This window comes from Sceloporus occidentalis, unplaced genomic scaffold, assembly GCF_023333645.1.
Source record: "Sceloporus occidentalis isolate IW3139 unplaced genomic scaffold, rSceOcc1.0.p SCAF_1, whole genome shotgun sequence".
NCBI lineage: Eukaryota > Metazoa > Chordata > Lepidosauria > Squamata > Phrynosomatidae > Sceloporus > Sceloporus occidentalis.
The window spans coordinates 131472994-131496585 of NW_028316981.1; the positions used below are offsets into that span (position 1 = coordinate 131472994).

A 23592-nucleotide genomic window follows, 5' to 3' on the forward strand; every position below is an offset into this window, starting at 1 on the left:
AGCCCAGTGCTATTCAACATCTTTATCAATGACTTGGATGTCAGAATTTGGGGCATATTTATCAAATTTACAGATGACACCAAATTAGGAGGAATAGCTAATACTCCAGAGGACAGGATCAAGATTCAAAATGATCTGAATAGACTAGAAAGCTGGGCCAAAGCTAACAAAATGGAATTCAACGCGGAGAAATGTAAGGTACTGTACTTAGGGCAGAAAAATGAAATGCACAGATATAGGATGGGGGACACCTAGCCAAATGAAACTATGTGTGAAAGGGATCTAGGAGTCCAAGTAGACCACAAGTTGAACATGAGTCAACAGTGTGATGCAGCAGCTAAAAAGGCTAATGCAATTTTAGGGTGCATCAATAAAAGTATAGTGTCTAGATGAAGAGACGTAATAGTGCCACTCTATTCTGCTTTTGGTCAATTCTGGGCACCACAATTCAAAAAGAACGTTGAGAAACGAGCGTGTCCAAAGGAGGGCGACTAAAATGGTGAAGTGTCTGGAAACTATGTCCTATGAGGAACAATTTAGAGAGTTGGGGATGTTTAGCCTGGCGAAGAGAAGGTTAAGAGGTGATATGATAGCCCTGTTTAAATATTTGAAGGGATGTCATATTGAGGAGGGAACAAGCTTGTTTTCTGCTGCTCCAGAGAACAGGGCCCAGAACAATAGATGCAAGCTACAGGATAAGAGATTCCACCTCAACATTCCTGACAAGAAGGGCTGTTCAACAGTGGAACACATTCCCTCAGAGTGTGGTGGAGTCTCCTTTCTTGGAGGTCTTTAAATAGAGGCTGGATGGCCATCTGTCGAGGATGCTTTGATGGAGAGTTCCTGCATGGCAAGGGGTTGGATTGGATGATCCTTGTGGTTTCTTCCAGCTCTATGATTCTATTATTCTAACAGCAGCAGCAACAGCAGCCAATTCCATTCCTGTGACAGTGCCAACAGTTTCTTTGGGTATAAATTCAATGCTATTAAGGTGTCATCATCCCAGCAAAGGCACACATTTGCTTCCAAAATTGTGCAGTGACCCTTTAATATTAATCCCAGCAGCAAAGTCTGGGAGCTTTTTGATGCAAAAATCTGGTCTTGCTTTTTTTATAGGCTGTGAGCAAACATTCTCTCAAGCACCTGAATGTTGGACCCCCGTCTTCTATCTAGTCTTGATATCAAACATTGGATTCTGTTTTAAGAAACATTTAGGGCAAAATCTGGTGGAATACTTTGATTTCACAACCCAGTCCTCTGCTGAACTACATGTGCCTCATTGAAATCAATGTGCTTAGCCTTGCCTAGCTTTTCCTAGACTTTACCACCATATTTTGTCAAAAGACCCAGCTGCCGGGCTCTTTTACATTAGACGCTTTGGAAATTAAAAAACAAACAAAACCCAGCTGGAATCAAAGAGAAAATGTTTATTAAGTGCAATAAAAAGCCATCTGGTCCAGAATACCAGCTGTTAAGACTGTTTCATTATTCACACTGCATATGCATTAAATGCCACCAACCTCTACAAGCCATAATAGGCTACAAAAATATAATTTACATTTTGTTGTGTTTCTTCCATTATATGGGAGAAAACAAATTCCCTTTTAAAACTGGTATTAGAACCACTTTGCTGTTGACGTCTGGCCCATTAATCACGTCAAATGGGCTCTTTGGTTAATATTAAGGCCTGCAGGGCTCCTCGAGTAAAAAGCACTATAATGTGTAGCACATAGTTGTAACTGGGAAGGTGAGTTCACAAAATGATGCTTACGTACATTCTATAAATACATAGTGTAGCCATTTCTAATAAAATACTGTGTTCAGGGTAGTGCACAAATGAGCCATGAAATAACTTTTTTGGTGAGCCTAGTCCTAGACTGACCCATAGAGGAATCATCTTCTTTGGAAAGATGACCCAGTAAATTTTATAGACTCACACTGTTGCTGTGAAGGAGATAGCTGTAACATGTCTTTGAATCCAAAATGAGTTCTGCTTGATACATCAGATACAAACTAAAGGTACCAACTGCCTGAGCTCCTAAAAGCAGGCCAGAACAACCCTTGTCTCTTTAAATCATCCTTTTTTGAGATATTCTTGGACTGTACACACACTTAACCAAGAAAGTCTCGTGCAAGTATGGTCAAAAGAAACATGTAAGACAAAGAGCTGCTTGAACTGCATTTTCCCAGATGTGTTAATATTTGTAATGGCAACAGCTTTCAAACTTTTCTTCTTCAGGGAAGCTTTACACATGGACTAATCTGTCCAGGAAACAAGAAGCATCTGTGGCAAAAGATTCTGGGGCATGGTGTAAGATGCATACCCAGTTTACTCATTGCACTAATAGGGCTGACTGACCATTACTGTCATGGAGTGTGAAGAATAGTAAGCTGTATTTTAGGAGAGCTCACCTGCATTAAACTTTCTCAGTGAGGAACCATGTGAATTTCCATGCAAAAATGGGAAAGAATTCATATTATTCCAAGGCTGCAAAACATACCATGTGGTGATCTCCCTTTGCAGAGTTCAGCTGGGAGCCTTTTCTCTAGATTACTGTTGGCTTACAGACAAGGAGAAAAGTGCTAGCATAAAAGACTGTTTGGGAGATTGTGCCATCTGGCTTGTTTGTTAAATTTGCATACACATAAATAAATAAAAACACTCACATAAGAAAAATACTATTTTTCCCCTTCCTATGGTGATACAATTGAGTGGTTGTATCAAGGACAGAAACATTTTTTTTTCTGCTTTGGTTTTTAATCTGAATTTCATGTATTAAATTCCTGTCTGGATTCTGAGTTTCTGAAAGATACAGTGCACATGTACTTAAGTCAAAGTTGTTGCTCCTGATGAAGGGGTAGGAAGAACTGACAAAATAATAGAACCTTGCTATACCTAGGCCAAAGCCTATGATGCTGATACAGTATATAGTAGATCCTTGGTATCCACTGGACCCCCAGGATACTAAAATCCATGAATGTTCAAGTCCCATTATATATAATGCATAGTAAAATAGTGTCCCTAATATAAAATGGCAAAATCAAGGTTTGCTTTTTGGATTTTTGTTTTTTATATTTTCAAGCCATGGACGGCTGAACCTCTGGCTACAGGGCCAACTGTACATTGATAAAATAAACTTGTTGCCACCTCCAACTTGGAACAAGTTAAGGAGAGCTATGATTAGAATTCAGCAGAAACTATAATATGGATTTTGGTTTAAATTTTTTTCATCTCCTAGCACTACTGGTCAAAAGATACTGTGTAGCTCATCTATTTACCCTCTAACAGATCTTCTTTGGTTAGGAAAAAAGGGGGGAAAGTTGTGGGAAAACATAGGAGGGCTAGAAGAATAGACAATGACAATGTCTGAGTCATCTATACCATTCCATGGATGTGACAAGTTGATTCCACAATAAAAACCTCATTTGTATGAACCCCAAAACATTGGTTGAAATAACTTCATTTTAATGGCTTCTTCTGGCAAGAGCAGTCACTTTAATGCCATGCCAAATGTATGCATCTAAGGAAGGGGGTTGGTAATCATTAACTGAATTTTGGCTTTTTGTTACATCTGGGATAAGAAATCATGTGTAAAACGAAACAACAATTCCAAACATTATATATTAGATAACCTACATAATATTTTAAGATAAGCTTGCACCATAAAGCATTGTGGGTGGTGCTATGCACATGAATATGTTATATCAGTACCAAACTATAGCAGAAGGGATTTTACTCACAGATGTAGAAAGATAATATAAATAACACACTCTCCCCTGAACTACAAGGGGTGTGTTTATTTTTAAAAAATGACAAACTTAGAAAAGATATGGCTTTTTCTCCTAGACATAACAGTTTCTTGCTCCTTTTTTTGGGGGGGGGGAGGAGAATGGAAGTGTTAAGGGTGTTCATGGGAAGGGGATATGCCTGGAAACATGGAGAATGGTGGAGTGGGCTCTTCCTGAAGACTTGGGTATAGATCAAAATAAAATAATTAGTACAACCAGAAAGATATGGTGGGAGGTGGGAATTTAGAAACCAATTCAGTCCTGTGCAGGAAAGAGCAGCTAAAAGCAAAACATGAAATGGCCAAAAACGTGACTGAAAACAGAACCAAAAGCCCTTGGTAACCAAGCATCCTGCTAAAAACCCCTTTCATAATGTCCCAGATAACCACCTGGGCTGCATGCAGCCTCCATCCAGTGGCATTTCAAAATGAACTTCCATTGCTTTGAGAACTAATGCAATGCAGCATATGCCATGTGCCTCAGAGTCTGGAAGTGAACCATAGAGCCAGCCTACTTGCAACCACACACTTACAAAAATACAAACATCCTTTTGCAGCTTCCTTCCTGACTCAAGCTTCATAGAATTGCCTGTCTGTCTGTCTGGAGAATGTCCCACTGCTGTTAGACATCATGGTTCTGGAGACGAATTCTTGGGTGACCTGTTTGGTGAGAGTACTGCCACTCTCCACCCTCTGAGTGGTCATCAGCATGCCATCTGGAGCAACAAAAGACAAAACAAAAATCATGTCAGTAGCACCTATATTTGTATGCACTTGTCCAGGTCTGCAGAGACTAAATTGATTTTATAAGACTAGAGAGGCAGGATACATCGTAAGCTGCTAACATCAATTATTTTCTATTTGAGATCAGAAGCTGAGAGTTCTAAAACAACGTAGAAGTGTTTTTCCAAATACTGGTACTATAAGCTTAACACAACCATGACCCATTTCTGTCATTCACCCATTTGGCCCCTTTTTCACCAAACATGCTCAGGAAAAAAAAAAAGAGTTATTTGGCTGCCAATGTATTTTTGGCAGCTATGGGGTGAGGCACTTATGTAATTTTCTGCCTCATGCTGAATGGACCTGGCTGGGTTTGGGTACTATCCATTGGGGCTTGGGTGGGTAGAGTTGTCATAGGGTAGACTTCTTTCAGCATATTTTAAGAGAGTACCAGGCAATAGCCCCTATTTCCATAGTTCATCTTTCCTACCTGTGTATAAAGGATCCAGTGGGGAAGGAGTGATACTAGTGAGGGTGCTGTATTCTGTGGGGAGACTGTATACTTCTTCTCTGGTGAACTGTTGTGTTCCAAATTGAGAGAATGCACCTGAACCAGAAAAGACAGGGAAAGGAAAAAATTAAATCCAGTTCCTGGATGTTTAAATCCCATTCTATCTGAAAACAGACAATGCTGGAATAATGCTGGTAAGAAATGAAAAAAGGCCATTATTTGAAGAGAATATTATCATCCAAGTAACTTTCAAAGAAGGTGTCACATCAGGAATAAACTCTTCTAGAACATGGCCACGTAGCCTGAAAAACCCACAAAAAACTAGAAAAATGTCACATGTTTCATATAAAACCAACCCATTTCAAGTCAAGTTACAGTGCAAAGGAAATACACTTCTAGTGTTAATTTACATTCAACACATTTGGTGATTCACTCAGATTGCAGTCCATAAACATTTCTGTTTATGGGAGAAGTGGAAGACCTTCAGTCTTGGGGTTGAACCCAGTCCTCATGTGATCCCAATCCAGTCCTCAAGCACCTGCGATGGCCACACCACTTTATCCATGAAAACATCCTATGATGTGCAGCTTTTGCGTCCCTCCCTCACCATTCTAAACTGCTAAAATGCCTTTCCTAATAATTAGCTTTTGGCACTAATAAATTTCAACTAAAATATTTGGCACTTTTGTTCTGATTCTGTTGCCTTTGACCCTGCCCACCACAGGAATTCAGCCTAGTTAAATCCAGCCTGTCTTGATTGATTGATTGATTAAAATCTCCCATGCTTGTTTTAAAGCAATGAGATTTTCTCTATGCTCAAATATAGCTGGAAGAACTACTGGTAGTTATATAATGACCTCAGTTAAAAGCATACCTGCATCTTGAGATTCAATGGTGATAATACCCTCTCTTTCTGGTCCAAAACCCTGAGTGGTCTTTGCTTGCACTTTGAACTTATATGGAACATTTTCACTCAGGTAGGGAACTGTCAGGGTGGTCTCTGGGTTGTCCCCTTCCACATAGATATTTCTGGGTTCTCCTAAATAAAGATGAACATAAAGAAAATGTTGAAGAATAAGCAATACAATTCCATCATAGTCACTCTTTTGTCTTCCCAAACACTTGGAATTCAGTTGTTCTTGTATATTTGTCTGAAGTCTAAAACATATAGAAAGCTGAATGTTTTTACTGACTCCTCTAATCTGTTTTATTGGTTATGAAATTCTGCATTTGTATGCAGGAAATTCTTTGACTAAGTTGAAATTTGTTTCAGAACTTTTGCTTACCTCCTCCATGCAGTGTCTCACAGGTGACCAGGTAGCCTAAAATTAAGCCATTGGGTTGGCGAGGTCTTTCCCAGCTCAACTGAAGAGAGTCTGGACTCAGGGCAGTGAACACCAAAGGCCCAGGAGCACTGGGTGTACTCAGGGTAAATGGTGAACCTAGAAAAATTAGGAAAAAAGTTCCAAGTTTTAAAGAAAAGAGAGTGAGCTAGTAGCAAGCACTGACAAAACAGAATTTTGGATTTAATTCATATATGAACCCAGAATGATATAATATTCAAAAATACATTTCAGATTGTTTATGCATAAAATCTACATCCCTTTTCTGATATGAAATCAGTGTCTGAATGTCTCTACATTCAGAACTTATAAACAAATAAAATATAACAAACTACGGTATAAATTGTACAAGATTCAGGCTTTAGTGGTACGACTTCAATCTACTTTGCTTTCAGTCTAGTGCTGAAATATTGCTGTCATCTGGTTCTAAAAATATTAATAATTTAGATATGAAACACCAATTTTGAATTTTCAAATTTGCCCATTTTGAATTATCACATTTAAAATGTGCAAGTATTTATTTACATTTATAGGACATCAACAAGGGCACAACTCTCTCATGTTAAGTAACAAGTTGGCTTGTATGACTTAAATTATGTTTCATTTACCATCTTCAGCTATAATGTAACGTAATTTGCTTATTAGTGTTCCTTTTAATTTACCATCTCTTCTCCTCCTTTTTGTTTTTTAAAATCTTTTAAAAAATATTTAATGTTAGATAAAATAATTACAGGAAAAGCATAAAATGGAAAGACGATGGGAGGAATATACTGGACAGAAAGTGCTGAACACCACAAGGCCTGCCTAAAACTCTATTGTGTTTCTGAACATTTAGGCGTATGTGTTTGTGTGTGCATGTCTGCCTTGCAGTCACTTGTTGACTTAAGAGCAACTCCATGAATTTTGTAGGGTTTTCTTAGGCGAGGAATACTAAGAGGTTGCTAGTTCCTTTCTCTGAAATATATCCTACAGCACCTGGTATTTGTTGTCATTCTCCCATCCAAGTACCAACCAGGGTCAGCCCTGATTAATATTTAGTACTTCCAAGATCAGATGGGATTGGGTGCCTTTAGGGTATTTAGGCCTTTTTGAGCCTTTAGTTACCACCTACATATTTTCCATTTCTCTGAAATCTGGAAACTTTGGGGAACTTTTTCCCCCAAAAGGGTATTTGAAATTTTCAGAGTGTAATACTACATCAGGTAGTAATCCTTAAGAATAAGATGACATAGAGGACAAAAATAAAAATAAAATTCAGAGGCAGTGGCATACAAACAGCTCATAAATCTAAATACTAAATGAAGAGTATACTAAAAACTATAATGAGTGAGGAACTAGAGGCCACATTACCTGGAACAGGACTCAGAGGACTGCGTGGATCCACTTGTGACTCAATAGTGATCACCCCTTCTCTCTCTGGACCCCATCCTTCATCACTTTGGGCCTTCACCTTGAAGACATAGGAGTGGTTTGGCAGCAGGTCATCCACCACCACAGAATTCTGAGTGGGACTGGGAATAGTCAACCTCCGTATTTCTCCTAGGAAATGGGAAAAGACACATCAAGGGCTTTCACAAGGCAATGCATTCAAAAGCTGCTTCTGTTGGCAAACTAATACTACTGTGGAATGCCTCTTGGAGGCCTAAGTATGGTGAAACAGAGATGGATGCTTTCATTGCATTTGAGGTCATGAGATTCCCACTGTCTTGTATGCTATAGTCACTTCTTGGTAGCTATTTTAATCTTATGTGAAGAGGTCCTGCAGTACTAGTAGAACTAGAGGTGGAAATAAACCTAGGTGATTCCCAACCCACATATTAATTTTTCTGCTGCACACCTCCTTCCTGTCATTCAAGGCACATTGGAATGTTACAAAAGCAGGTGGTAAAGGACACTTCTTGTGAAAATGTTTAGCTTCCTGCCATTACGTATTGGTTATGCCGCATTCTTGTACCACTGTTGTGGGTTCTCCTTTCTCCCAACAAACATAACTGCTAAACTGTGGGCTAATCAGTGACTGAAAAAGAAGGAAGAATTTGAACGATGCACATTTCTCTTTGGCTGCTTGCTCTGAATGCCCATAGCTGAGGATGTACCTCTCCTCACTATGGGGAGACATGGCAGTGCTTTCCATGCATCTGGAATAACTGAAAGACCTTGGAATTTTTCTTTTGGGGACTGTAATTTATAGAATCTCAAGTCAGCAAGACTATACAGGTTGGGAGATTCTGGAAATTCTGTTAACAAAAAAGTATTTTTTTTATCTAAGTCCTCAACTAATGCATGAAGGGATGGAAGCAAGTTGAACAAGCCTAGCTTTCTATTGCTTTTCAAAAGGCAATAGAAGTTGTTCTGAACACCTCAAGCTGCTCTACAGTTGCAGTCCTGTAACAGCTGGAAATGTACCTTGCTGATAGCTGCAAAGCAAGGCCTAAGATTACATACAGCAAGTATTTTTTCGAAATTGAACAGGGGATACAGTTGTGCTGCTCTTTGATTTGAAATTATACACTGTACACTTGTCACTGTATCATTATGCTATCTGGAAAAACAGTGTTTTTTCTATGTAGACAAATGACACATGACTGTCCTATACATGTAAGGCAGAAAGGTTCACTGACCTCCACTGAGGAGCTGGTATTGTACGCTGTATCCTTGCACTTGTTTGTCACAGTGTGGCTCCTGCCAGCTGACTTTCAGAGAGGTAGGCCCCAGGGCTGAGAACACTAAGCGGGTTGGGGTGTCAGGAACACCCTGTTGCATCCTGGAATCTGAAGCAGAGATTTTAAAAAAGTCATGGGTCTGGATCAGACAGCAAGGGGCAGGTCCAGAAATGGTCTTACACATGAGCATGGCAGCAGCTTTTGTGTTCAAGGAGAACAAACAGAATGTCCCATGAAAAAGAAAGTCTCTAATTGGACTAAAATATAGCTATAAGCGCTTGAGATGCTAAGGTGAAGAGCTGGACTGAGAAGTAAGCTAAATTAGATAGCTGATGAACTGAAAACAGCACCTTAACCATACTTTCCAAGTAACAGAGATGCATCTTGAGAACTCTTTGGTGTCAGAGAAACTATTCATTTGCTCTAGCAGGAAAAAAAAAAAAAAAAAAAGAGAGAGAGAGAGAGAGAGAGAGAGAGAGGGAAATCTAATTTCACCAAGCAAGCACCTCTTTCTACTGTCCTTAGATCCTGGATCTCCAGGGCACAGTGAAGTCCCATGCAGAGGCCAGGTGAAGCTCACTCACCCTGAAGCACTGTATCCAAGCTGCTCAGTGCTTCACGGACATCTTCGGAGTGAGTGCGGCCCCTGGCCTTCTGGGGAACAGCATAATGCACCCTGGACTGCACACTTTGCTCTGACATGCCTGCATAGAGAAAGAAAATGGCGCTAGAATCAGTGTGGTCAACTCAAATATTTGGACATGGTGGAAGCCCTGCTTCATCACAACCAGTTCACCAAGGACACCCTGATCTATAGTAATCAAAGAACTACAGGGGAAAGTTCTTGAGAAGGTCAAGCAACTATTAGTGGTTCTCAGGTGACATTCTTACTTTGGGATATCTTGTTTCCTCAGGATATCTTGAAGGTAGCTAGATTACAATCTAGATACCCCATCAAGTTAATGTGGGAAGGAGAAGGGTTTCAAGATGTCAAACACTGGGGCCCCTGATTCACCATTAGGCCAGCAGCCACTTTCTCCATGTAGAATGAAGACAGGGACTTCTGGGGAAGGAAACGGCCACTCTCTTGCTGTGGTAAGGTAGCAATGGGGATTAAAATAGTAATACGGAGTTTCACCTCTATTAATGTCTGTTCTTAAGATTGGGAAAGGGCAAGACGAAACTGATGCTGAACTGGACCAATATGCCCCATACTGTGGAGAAGGAGGGGATTGCTCCACACAATAAGCAGCAGCAGCAGCAGCAGCAGATAAACATCCTCATAGACTGGTGTATTTTTCTCCCTTCTACCTGGCAGTGAAGTGGAGAGAGAAAGAAAACCCTATGGCTGGCTACTGCAGCCCAAGGAAAGCAGCTGCCTTTGTCCTGAGGGAAAGGCAGCTGGGTAGGGTCCCTTTCTCCTATGCCTTCAAAGCAAAAATAAAAATAAAAAATAACTGGGATGGCATTTAGGGAGGGGCAGGGGTGTACTCAAAGAAGAGAAGAGAAAAGTGATGCCTGAAAGTGGAAGAGCGGGAACCTGGATAAGGAAATCATAAAGGCATTGGAAGAAGTTCCAAAAAACACATTGCTTTCTCTTTAACTGGAACTGAGGCTCTATTTGAAAAATAAACTTTAAATCTATTAAATAAAGACAGGGTTGTCCAACATAGAGGCCAGAAAGCACCTTCTGCTGGCAGAAACAGAAGATGATCCTGTCTTCTGATGTGTAAAAGATGCATATCCTGGAGGTAGAGGCAGCTTCAAGAGGAAAACTAAAAATCAGGAATGTCCATGACTGTTGAAATAGCTAACAAAAGGCTAAGAGCAGTATAGGATCCTTAGCAATTTCCTTAATTTATACAAAAGATTTTCAAGAGGGACATTATGCACTGTTCTCCCTGCCACTTCTCCATGAAAGGACTGTGGAGTCAGACACAGAACAGACGTGGTTAATTGACTGAGGCAACAATTGAGCATTTGAGGATGAAGCAGACAAAGGGCTGAGAACATTCCATGAAGTCAGAGCATTAATCAGTTGTGTAGAAACCAAAGTGATGTAGCCTGGAAATGAAAGTTAACATAGTGAAGGTGCAGGTAGGGTTAAAGGGTCCATGCATGTGTATATTGTTGTTGTTGTTGTTATTATTATTATTATTATTATTATTATTATTATTATATTCATTTATATCATGCCTTTCTCCCAATAATGGGACTCAATGTGGCTGACAACATCCATATGTGGATACATTAGCTGGTTATGGAAGGAATCACTGTAGCTGAGGCAAACATCCAGGGAGACAATTAGCCACACTGTGTCATTTGCTGTACCTAGGTATTTGGAAATCCAAGAGGGCCCGTCAGTCATGACTATAGAATCCCGAGCATCACTGTCGCCACAGTAACCCTTCACCCTTGCCCTCCTAAAGACCATATCCTGTGGCATCAGGACCGTCCTCCCAGCATCTTCATATATGGGAGGAAATATCTTTCTGGACTGGTCTACAGGATCAGGCAAAACAAAGAGAAAGAAAGAATCAACACTGAAGACACCACACCTCTTATGACCCACAGTGTCAGAGCGAAAGTGCTTTTTCAACCCAAATACTATATTGACATTTGGGTACTTAAAAGCAGACGGTAGCTATGGAGATTAAAAAAGTAACAGATGCCAACCCCATTAGCTAGAGGAAACAGAAGACTTTAGGAAGTTGTTAGATTTGGAAAGCTTTTCCTCAGTATAAGAAACAGTATGAAAAAGGAAATAACATTATGAGTGGGCCAAGAGCCATGGAAAAGGCACTGATATACCACATCTGGGCAGCATGAGTAGGGTTGGGGGAGAAAGAGATGGGGGGGGGGGAGGAGAGGAAACACTATTTGGAACTAATGTGGAAGCCTTAAAATATATCAAATTTTCATGTTAACTAACAGGAGTTTATTAGATGAAAGAAAGGTATTATACAGTACATCTGTTGCACAACCGGTGGAAATGTCACCATAGCTTGGACAGATTAGCTTTGGTTACGAGATGAGGTTCCTCCTAACACTCACCATGTCCAGACACCGCTGAGGTGTACTCTCTTGTCAGAGATGAATTTCCTATTACTCTTCTTTCATGGTACATGTGTGGACTTAGATGGTTGTAACTGGACGTTGTGTTCCGAGTCAGGCTGCTAACACTGCCAGGGTAAGTGAAATCCATTCGGCCATTCATGATGTGTTCTGGGAGAAAAAACAGTTTGATTGTCAGTATCTGTGGGTACGTGTATCAAACTAATTAACCTGAGTTGAGACCATGCACTAACAATGTTTTGGAATATTCCCACTAGGCTTTATTCTCCTCTTTAACTGCAAGCCAGGGATGTATACATTGATTCATGGTCAGCCTTGCAGGAAGAAAAAAAGAACACCAACCCTCACAGTATTGCACCATTTGATCCCACAGTATGCAAGGTAGTACAATCGGCCCTTCTTGTACACGGATTTTTATACATGGATTCAAGCATACATAACAAAGTATAAATTTCAAATATCAAACCGTGATTTTTCATTTTTTATAAGGGACACCATTTTGCTATATCATTATATTTAATGGGACTTGAGCATACACAGATTTTGTTATACATAGGGGATCTTGGAACCAAACTCCAGCATATAACAAGGGTCCACTGTACCAATACTTCAGCCATGGCAAGATATTGCTAATGACAACATGGATCCAGAGGGCAATTACAACCAGAATAAGAGATGCTTAAGGGTAAGGAGGCAGCTTTGCATATTCTACTGCTGTACTGATAGTAAGGAAGAACCACTTAGCACAGTCAAAACCCACTTTAAAACAACCATCCATAAAAACCCTTGCTTCCAGGTTCTTGGAGAAGGATGAGACATGACCTTAATCAGTTGGTTATAAACATTATGACATTCACTGGACAAATTCACATAAAACAAATTCGCAAATAGGTATGAGCTGTAACATGCAAATAGATTTTTCATATTCCCAGACGGGATACCTGTGTCTGACAGATGGCATAAACAAAGAAGTGGGGATGGTTGTTGACCTTTTTCTCCTGCTTTTGAGGCCTCCTATGGGTAACAGACTAGCCACTGCTGGAAATAATGAAGGGCTAGAGGAAGGAAAATGCCAAAACGAATAGCAGAGAATGGTCATAGGAAAGCACTGGTTCCTTCTAAATGGCCACAGTACTGCTCTGAATGTCTAAAAGCTACTGGAAAATCAGGAGTGATTGAAACATCCGACACATGGAACTTTCTTCTAGAAAGCAATTCTTAGTTTTCAGGAAGCAGATCTCTCTGAAATATCCATGTAGCACAAGACGCTCTGGGTACCATCCAAAACACAGATGTCAGTTCCATTTTCATTAGTGTAATTCAAAACATTGATTCAAGTTAAACAAGGGATATTTAGCAATTAAAAATGACCCTTTTGTACAGCACTGGCAGTTGCCTCTCATCCACGTCTTGGTTGCTCTGTGGAAATTGTTCCTCATTTGATCATCCAACTGACAGAGAAGGCAAAACTGCTAACTACCATTGCTAAAGCAGACTCCATTGACATCCATAGGAAACTGGCTGTTGTAGACAAAACTACAAATCCCTGATGGACCCATGACTCTTGTAGATGCAGATTCTTAGCAGTTTCTTATTCTATTCAATGTCTGGAGTAGGTGATGACCACCTTGGCACTGAGAAATTTGTGTACGCAGACAGAGCACAACCACATATTGCAAGCGGAACTTGATTACAGATACTGAAATGCATCACACCAACACTGACACTGAGACCAACACCAAGACGAGTGTATGCTTGCTACAGGGATGGAGAGGCCAAAATCTGGCTCCAGGCCCCTGGAGGAGGACGAGACAGGACCGTTACAGGAAGAGAGGGAGGCAGTTGTCCTTCACCTGGTTGGGGCCGGGGAGTCCCACTCCTTGGCAAACTGCCGATAGGTGCATCACTGCCGACTAGCACAGAGGAGGTGCTATCCTCCTGGAGGAGACCCTCTGTGTCCGAGGAAAAGCAGCTGCTGTCCGAGTAACGAGGGATCAGTTCTGCTGGGAGCCTCCAGGCGACGTGTCGAAGGTCCAGCTCGTCCCCCAGCAGCTGCACATATTTCCACCGAGAGCCTTTTGGAACAAGTGAAGTACTGGCGTTGACACAACTGGAAGGGTGGGGAAGGTGAGATAAGGGGGCATGCAAAAGAGGCAGTCTGCCACCTGCAAGCCACTGCAGCCCTTTGCTTTCGTCCCTTCCTAGCACTGCTGGAATTGTATAAAGCACTCTCTAGCAGCACTTTCTGCTGTGGCGAATATGACCTGATGTGCTCACCTATGAGACCAACTGAACTGACACTCAAATTACAAGCAGAAATTATGAGCGTTGTTTAAGTATGGGAAAAGGTTAATGAAATGTGCAAGTCCCAGTGGCTCCCACCAATTTTAGTCAAGTTATGACCCCTTTCCCATAGCATTCTAAAAACAATAGCTAAGAGAGAAGCAAATGCAAAAGACTCACTCTGGTCCACTTAATTCAAATGCTGGACTGAAGAAAGCAAAAGAAGGCAACCCAACATGTTTGGGAGAATATTATGCAGGGAAATAGCTGGGGGGGTGTCCATGGGGTCTAGACAACCCCCCTTCCATTAGATACAATGAATGGTGCATGCCGCTGCACCACCATTATAATGGTGGTACGTACTTAGTCTGGACCCCCCCACACACACACCTTCCCAAAATCCTGGCTACGTCCTTGTATTATGGGACCCTGGTAGTTCTTCAACTAGTGTTAGTAATCCAGCACCCCAGGCATGACCGGTAACTTCAAAAAATATCCTTTTACAAAATCCCCTTCTGGCTGTAAATATATATTCAAAACCATACCTGCAATCAGTTCTCGATTTATGTATTCACCTCTGAGCAACAAGACTCTGATATCTTAACGAGGTTTATTTAGAAGTACAGTAGGCCCTTACTATCCACTGGAGTTTGGTTTCAGAACCCACATGGATACAAACATTTGTGGGCCCTCAAGTCCCATTAAATACAGTGGCATAATAAAATGGCATCCCTTATATAAAATGGCAAAATCAAAGTTTGCTTTTTCAAATTTATATATTTTCTGAATATTTTAAAGCTATGGACACTTGAATCTGCGGATACAGAGGGCCGACTGCAAATCCCAACAATTTCAGTACAACTGAGAGGAATGCTGACTGAGGGGAGGGTTCTTGAAATTTTAGATTGGTTGCTTTCAGTTTTACTTTGTCATTAAATAAAGGTATCTCTGGGGCTTAAAATAGCTGGAGGGGGAAATATATGACAAGGTTACTCCCCCCAAACACGCTCTATGGACTGGGGAGGCATTTTTAGTAAAATAAATGGAGAGAAGACTGGAGGGCCATAGGGACAATGGTTTTGTGGGCCCCACATTTGATTTAACATGAAGAAAATACAGGTAGACTGCTATTTTTTTTAACTAGCTGACTCAGGCATATGTATGTACAAAGCAATGGCTAATTTCATAATAGCCAACTATTATAGTAGATTGTTTCCAAAAACCAGTTGTTGTAAGTTGCTTTGGGTCCCATATCAAGAGAAAGGTTGATTGAAAATAAAATAAAATAAAATAAAACTCAGTAAAGAAAAGAGTGGGAAGGAACAGCTATTCTGAGAATGCTACTCTGGGAAAACAAATGACTGGGAGAACTGACACCGATCATTTCTAGGAGGAACAACCTCTTGTGATGGCTTAAAAGATAGAAGAAAACTAACTGAGTTATTATTCAGAGTACAATGCCAGGAAGGAAGCAGCTACTAGGAACAAGATTTTAGTCTTTGACATCCCAGTTTTTGCAAATGGAGCCACTTCAAATTACATATTTTTCACAATAGCCTCAACCTATATTAATGTTGCAAAACAAGTATTTTCAAATAAAATATCTGTTTTAACTTTTGAGATATTTTAATTGTGCTGTGAATTACTCTGAGGCAAAAATTTCTGGCAGAAATGGAAATGAACAAGGTGTAATATAGCCTGGCTACCACTGGGAGTGGCAGTTAATGCTGATGGCTGAAACTAAGAAGCAGGAATATCTTTGTAGTGCACATTTCTACATTCCATGAATTTGGTGTGTTTTCTTCCTTGAACAATCCCAAAACAAAATGATTAGAAAACAGGTGCAATGCAGCTATCCACTATGATTTAGCATCTGCATGGGGATTTGCTTGAGCAGAGCACACAAACTACCCCAGAAGCTGCTTTTAATGCAAGAGGTTTACCCTGAAACATGTCAAGTGTTTAAAAGGCGATGACCTCTGAGCATGTAAAGCACTCAATAAGTACTGTCCCTTCCTCAAAGTATTTAGAATTAGGGGATAAGGATTCCAATGAAAAGTTGTGACAGGTTAGAACCAGAATCAACATTTATAAAAATTAACCATATATTTGAACACATATAGGCTTTCAAGCCTTCCAAAATAGCTACAATTTTTATTTCTTTATTTAAGTTACACAGTCACCCTATAGAAAAGCAAGCATTTTGCAATTATATGATTGGCAATATGAGTGTTTTTCACCATTCCTATGTAGGACCTATGTACTATAGGCAGAACCTATTCTAAAGAGATGTGATTCTGATTCAAGAAAAATGCATTAACACTAAACAACAAAATAAATGATGTTTGGTTGACAAAACTATAGTTGGAATCAGGGGAAATCCATTCAAGTTTAAAGGTTCTGATGGGGTCAAGCTGGTGGTATAAATGTAACAGAGGTCCTCTCTTTAATCCACGTTGTAGAAGTGGCATGACTGTGCTCTGTATGGCACTTTTTGATATATCCAAACATAGGTACAGAAGTGCTCATAGGTCTATATGACTACCACAAGATCACAAACACTCAAAACAGAGTGTCTCTGAAATTCTGTTCACGAGACACACTGAAACACAAAATCTCAGTACAATGTGGCTACCAGATACATTATGAAGACCATCAAATTCAAGAAACCTTACATGAAATAATATTCAAAGATCATAAAAGGGTTTATGTTTACAATTCTAAAGAATATGGGGGAAATCCTACAGGATCAGATAAAAGGCCCACCCAATTTCAAACAGTGGCTAATTGCATGCCTTTGCGAGGCCCAGAGAAGGACATAAGAGCAACAGTCTTCTGCTACTAGTTATTCCCCCATGGCTGGTACTCAAAGGCAGGCTGCCTCTGGTCCTGAAGCTAGTGATATTTATTCCTGTGGCATTAATCCACAAGGGTCAGAGCATGTAAATCCACTTGATTGTATTTTTTTTTTAATCTGGGGGACAATCTGAAGATTCTTATTCAGTCTAAACACTGTAAATTTTCCCTTTCAGCATCGTCTCCCACAGTTTCTGGGAGAAACATTCACTGAGCACAAGCAGAGGTTAGTATGCCTTGAGGCATGTTTCCTTGAAATAAGGGAACAAAATGGCTTGCCTTGTGAGTAGAAATATTTTTGGTAAGTTCAAACAGTTTTGTACTGGTTTGGGAGTGGATTTCTACCCTGCATTCTTCACTCTCCAAGTCCCTGAGCAAAGACATCTAAAAAGGCAAACCACCACCACTTCCCCCAAAATTGCTGCAATGCACACTATACCAGAATCATCCGAGACACTGGGGTGTTTGCTACCAGCTGGTGAGCGCATGACATCTGCACTGTACATTAGATAGCTGTCATAGTCTTCTCCTCCTTCAGCATCAATTATGGGCACATCAGGTATGATGGGAACTGCAAGAAGGTAGAAAGCATTACTAGGGGCAATTTATACATGCAAATTCAGTGAGCCCAACCACTCTTTATCCCTAATGTGATATACCACGACCTTTCATCCAGTGTTTCTAGCAATGGATTCAAATTACTCTACAGGAAAACTACATTAGGAAGAACTTCCTGACAGTAAGACATGTTCAACAGTGGAACACACTGCCCTAGAGAGTGGTGGAGTTTCCTTCTTCAGAGATTTTTAAACAGAGGCTGGATGGCCATCTGTCAGGAGTGCTTTGATTGTACCTTTCTGCATGGCAGAGTGCGGTTGGACTGGATGGCCCTTGGGGCCTCTTCTAACTCTGTGATTCTATATCATCCTGAAGAATAGGGGATAGCTTTAGTGTGGCAGTGGTGAGGCAGTGGGGGTGAGGAGGACAGAGGCGGGTGGGGAGGACAGCTCATCATGTAGATCCTTTTTTAAAAGAAAAAGTATATAGTGAAAATACCAGGATTAGAGATGCATATTGGGAGAGGGGCCCAGCTGCTATGGAAATCTTTTTTAATTTTGAAAAATGAAAAGAATGTGCACCAACATCTTGATGCTTTTTATTAGCAACATCAATAAGCCAGTAGGCTGTTGCTAATATCTGTGACATTTGTGTAACTACATTCTACAGCATGTTTTCTCCTGGAACATTTGTTGTATTGGACTCATAACAGAATGTAGCTTACCTTGTGCCACAACAGAATTGAAAACTCAGGGGAAGACACCTTGAGTATGGGAGCATCAATTGTAGTAAAACACAAAAATTCTGCATGGCAAAAACTTAACTATATGCATATGGGTAGCTATGATAATAACTCACTTGACATAGGGCGCTTAGGTTGTGTGGCCAGATTAATAGTGGCTTCTCTTTCAGGGCCCCATCCAGCTCCATTCTTGGCCTTCACTGTATAGCGATATGGCTGCGATTCCCTCAAGTTTTCAATCAGAACCATCCGCTTCTTGGGGTCTTCTACCATGACTTTCTTCACTGGCCCAATGGGTCCTTAAAAAAAAAAAGGTTATGTACTGTAAAATCTTTCCCCTCTTAGCAACAGTTTTTACCTCTTTCTACATTAACCAGCTTCTATCTGATGGAAGCTAAAGACAACAAAGCAGGATAACTCTGAAGTACTGTATCTAAATATCCTAAAGGTACCAGATCTCATCTGATCTTGTCATGTAAGAGAGTCAGCTCCAGTTACAATGTGGATGGGAGACCACTAGCAAATAACAGTGGAAGGAACTGGCAAAACCACCTCTGAGTATTCTTTGCCAAAGAAAACCCTATGAAATTCATGGGGTCGCCATAAGTTGACAGGAGACTCAAAGGCACACACACACACATACCATTTCAACAACATCCTATCTTCATCATAAACCTACTAATATAGAGTTTTAAGTAACACTTCAAATAAAGGGAAATATTAATGTGCATGTTGTCAGCTTGAGTTCTGTTATTCAAGATCCGCTGCTATCAGTTTCTTCATTCTATTTAAATGTAATTACTTTAAACAGGATTCAGTTGTTGTAGTCCAGAAACATCTGTGCATGTGTGTGTGTGTGTATACGATAAAAGCACTGTTTGAGTGGAACCACTGTTCCTCATATGCAGTGGCCTACTTGCTTAATCCACAGCCCTACTTCTCAACAGGGAGATGTGCACAGAATCGCTATGCAACTGTTTTAAGAAATTGATACATTTGGAAATGATGGTCCATTTTCATATTCGTATGATGGACTTGACATAATGGCAGTGCAACATGAGTGTTCTGATTGCATCTGCATTTTAAGGAATGGCTATCACATATTCTCACATCAAATGAGTGTAAGCAATGCTTAGTCATGCAACACAACTGTGGATAAACCACTTGATAGCATCTTGTTCTGTTGAAGAAAAATGTATTTTTTTCAAATATTTTAAAAAATGTTTGCACATTTATGTATTATCTTTCCAGAAACAAGGGTAATCCACTATGGAATTCTCTTGCATCACTGAATTAATTGCCCTGAAGAATTTCTATTCATTTAATTTCGTAATTGCACAAGAGATGAATGTGGTGGCCCTGCTTTCACAGGTGGAAGAGAAGGAGGAAGAACATCATTTATAGTACTTACTAGAAATCAAAAACTATTTTGATAAAAAGTGTAAAATTCTGAGCATAATCTTCATATTTCAAAGCAAACTAAGAAACAACAATAAGTTCTACTACAAAAATGAATCTATTTTTATTGCACAGCATTGCAATGAATGATATAAATAAAATAACAAAGTACCATTCAACATGTTTTTGCAAACATTTTATCCAAAACTATATGTACATGTGAAATAAAACAACTAGGTCAGGTAAACCTTGCATAAGAAAACAATAACATTTTGAACTACTTGAAAGTTTCTGCAAAAATGAATCCAAGGCTGGTTTCCTCTTCCAAAGCCTACCTCACCAGTCACTACTTTTCTTATGATTTCCATTTTGATGGCCAGATTTATAGATCTATGCTTTTTTAACCTGTTGGGAGTAGCTGGTGAAGCAGGCTTATCTGCTCTTCCTTTTTCTCTCTGATTTGATGTCCATACATGTTCAGAAAAGGATTGTGGAGGCAGTTGCTGTTTACCTTGCCTGTTGTAGGCAGGCAGACAGGGATACAATAGGATTAGCTTTAGTGGAATCGCATTCTTTCCTAGCTCAAGTTTTATCGCCTTATTTACAGCAGACAAGTTGCTCCAACCTGACAGTGAAAGATGTTTTTTCAGCCTCCTTTCACTATCCTCCCTACACTGATGCTGATAAAAAAAAGAAATCCCAGCTAGACTGAAGACAAGGAGGAAAAAGGATGGTGGGAGTGTAAAAACACGTTGTAAAAGGGAGCTTCTTTGACAGAGGCTTTGGTCCGAAACATACTGGAGAAATAATCCAGTTTGAGACAGCTTTAACTGCTCTGGCTCAATGCTAGGGAATTCTGGCAACTATAGTTTTGTGAGATATCTAGCCTTCTTTGTCAAGGAACTCTGATGCCACAATAAACTACAATTCCCAGGACTCCCTAGCACTGAGCCAGGGCAGTTAAAGTGGCCTCAAACTGATTATTTTTGTAGTGTGTTTTGGACCTTTGTTAACTGAAGTATGCCTTCAGTGGTTAGTTTGCCAAAATGTGAACAAGGAGACCTGGGTTCAAACACTTACTTAGTTATTAAACAAACTGAGAAGTATTGGATCAACCTCATAGGGCTTTGGTGAGTTTAAAATGGAACTCTCATAAGAATCCAAGATGCCAAAACTGAGGCTGTCATACCTTGAAGATATGGGACACCTACTGCATCCACACTGCAGAAATAATACAGATTGACATCACTTTAACTGACATGGCTCAGTTCTAGGGGATTCTGGATACTGTAGTTTTGTGAGACATTTAGCCTTCTCTGTCAGAGAGCTCTGGTGCCACAACAAACTACAATTCCCAAAATTTCACAGTACTGAGCCATGGAAGTTACTGGTGTCAACCCGCATTGTTTCTGCTGTGTGAATTTAGCCAGCGTGGAAAAGATAATAATTCTTGGTCAGGTGAAAGGCAGTAGGAAAAGAGGAAGGCCTCATTACAGTTGGACTGACTAAATAAAAAAAGCCACGGATGCGCTCAATTTGCAAAATCTGAGTAGGGCAGTTGATGACTGGGGTTCTTGGAGTTTTCTTGTTCATCTGATTGCCATGAGCTGAAATTGATTTGACACAGGAAACAGCAATATTAAATTATCCTAAAAGCTTATTTTTCTCCCCTTCCTTCCTTCTTTCTCCTATCCCTTCCCCTTCCTTCCTATCACTATTTGGGCCCTGTCTGAACACTCAAGAATGACAGCTTCCACCAGTGCTCTCTAAGCATACACAATAAATTAATTTCTTTTGTAACCTCCCACCTCCATTGACTGGTTCATCAGGATTCATAGCTTTCAGAGGGGTTTATCACAGGGGGAACAATTGGAAGTGTAAACGGGATTTATCCTGTGAAAATTGTGTATTTGCAATTAAGATTTTCACGTGATGTCATGAATAGAGTACCATTATCCCGGGAATATCCCATAAAAATCATGCAATTGTGATAAAGTTTTTCACATGACGTCATGATCAAAAGCAATTAAAGCACCCTTAAACCAGGAATAACCAGGCAATAAACAGCAACAAATCATTCACAGGAAAATAACATAAATGATTTGTTGCTGTTTATTGCCTGGTTATTCCCAGGAAATTGACTGCTGTGTGTGAAAATCTTAATTGCGATTTAATAGTAATTGCGTGATTTTCACAGGATAGATTCCATTTCAACTTCCAATTTTCCTCCATATGATAAACTACAGAGTGGCGGCATGACAGAGATAGCTAATAGAAAGCACACTTACGGTTTTCCTCATTGACAAGCCCATAGCCGACTTCATAAGCTGTGATCACCCCATTAGTCTCAGCAGGCTCAGCCCAGCTCAGCTGTGTCACTGTGGAGGAGACTACGTTGAAAGCCAAACGTCCAGGCTCACTAGGAACTATGAAGGGTAGAAAAACACAATAACTATTTGTTAGGAGCAGCCACACTGTATACAGCAAATGCAGTGGAAACCATGAAAATAGCAACTGCACTGGATGTAGGTTGGTAAAATCTCAATGTAAACTTAATGCAGTAATTTTAAAACCCATAAAAGTTGATGACCTAATAATTAACCAAGTTATTCTGGGGTTTTTCAGTGTGTCAGTCATTAAAGAGATCAAAGCTTGGAAATTTCTTTCTTCTTATGATTCAGTGTAGTGAAGTAGGTGCCATTTTAATACTAGACTGGAGTTGGGTATAGTTACATAGGGGACAAAATGATGACTTGAGCCCCCAAATAAGAATTAAATTTTTCCTTCATTTCCCAAATTTCTAGCATTCCAGTCATGTAAAACATCAGTTGAGCATTTAGAAATACAGTTCAGGCATGCAAAGAAAAGGAGAAGGCAAAGTTACCAAGAGAATGCCAACACAGCAGACTTAAGATTTCTAGGTGTGAATGATTTTCATTGCTTCACTCTCTGCAATGCTAGAAAGTTGAGGAATTAATGAAAATTTAATTTGAGGGCAAAATTCTTATTTGAGGAAAAGCAACGCCATCATTTTGTCTGCCCCCCCCCCCCCAGCTAAATCCTCAATTGGTTCTTGCAGATGCTAATGCTGCTGATCACCTCCTTTGTTGATGTTGGAATGTGCTAACATACCTTCCTCCAGTGTGCGGCAGTGCACCACTTCAGAGTAAAGCCCCTCACCCAGGGCATTGTAGGCACAGGATTGCATCTCATAATCACAGTAGGGGTACAGGTTAGTCAATTCTGCAGATGGCACTTTAGAATCAAGCAGATGGGCCTCCGATTCAGGGTCTCCTTGGATCCAATATTTCACCTGCAGCCCAATAAGAAGCCCTTCCTTAAATAACGAAGAAGCTGTTGTATGATCAGAAATTTTCCTTCATTGAGAGATACTCCCACTTTAAAACACAGGCTTTATCCACACTGCACTTCAGAGCATCCACCTGCTCATAAACCTCTGAAGAGCTAACAGATTGCTACACCAGAGTTTTACAAATTGCGCTTGAGACTGTTTTTCTCTCTCTGTAAAGTGGGGAACCACTGCAGATTTAGGGGAAAATCCTGTTTGATCAATGCAGTAGTGTAACTAGGGTGGGCATCCCTTGATGCAGTAATTCATGATGTCACCCCCCCCCCACACACACACACACTG

At 40.2% G+C, this 23592-nt stretch overlaps 1 protein-coding gene across 1 annotated transcript in view; it reads right to left on the reverse strand.

Moving 5' to 3' along the window:
* Window positions 1–1407: 1407 nt before the first annotated feature.
* Window positions 1408–23592, reverse strand: part of ITGB4 (integrin subunit beta 4) — an 85118-nt gene continuing 62933 nt past the window's right edge. The window contains exons 29-41 of the mRNA XM_089536069.1: window positions 23073–23253; window positions 22229–22366; window positions 18659–18841; window positions 17682–17813; window positions 12083–12253; window positions 11360–11530; window positions 9613–9732; window positions 8987–9136; window positions 7716–7904; window positions 6309–6464; window positions 5897–6061; window positions 5002–5118; window positions 1408–4504 (exon numbers count right to left, since the gene is read on the reverse strand). Of these exons, the coding sequence (XP_089392195.1) occupies window positions 4359–4504; window positions 5002–5118; window positions 5897–6061; window positions 6309–6464; window positions 7716–7904; window positions 8987–9136; window positions 9613–9732; window positions 11360–11530; window positions 12083–12253; window positions 17682–17813; window positions 18659–18841; window positions 22229–22366; window positions 23073–23253 (2019 nt within the window). The 3' untranslated portion in view covers window positions 1408–4358. The remainder of the gene's footprint in view (window positions 4505–5001; window positions 5119–5896; window positions 6062–6308; window positions 6465–7715; window positions 7905–8986; window positions 9137–9612; window positions 9733–11359; window positions 11531–12082; window positions 12254–17681; window positions 17814–18658; window positions 18842–22228; window positions 22367–23072; window positions 23254–23592) is intronic.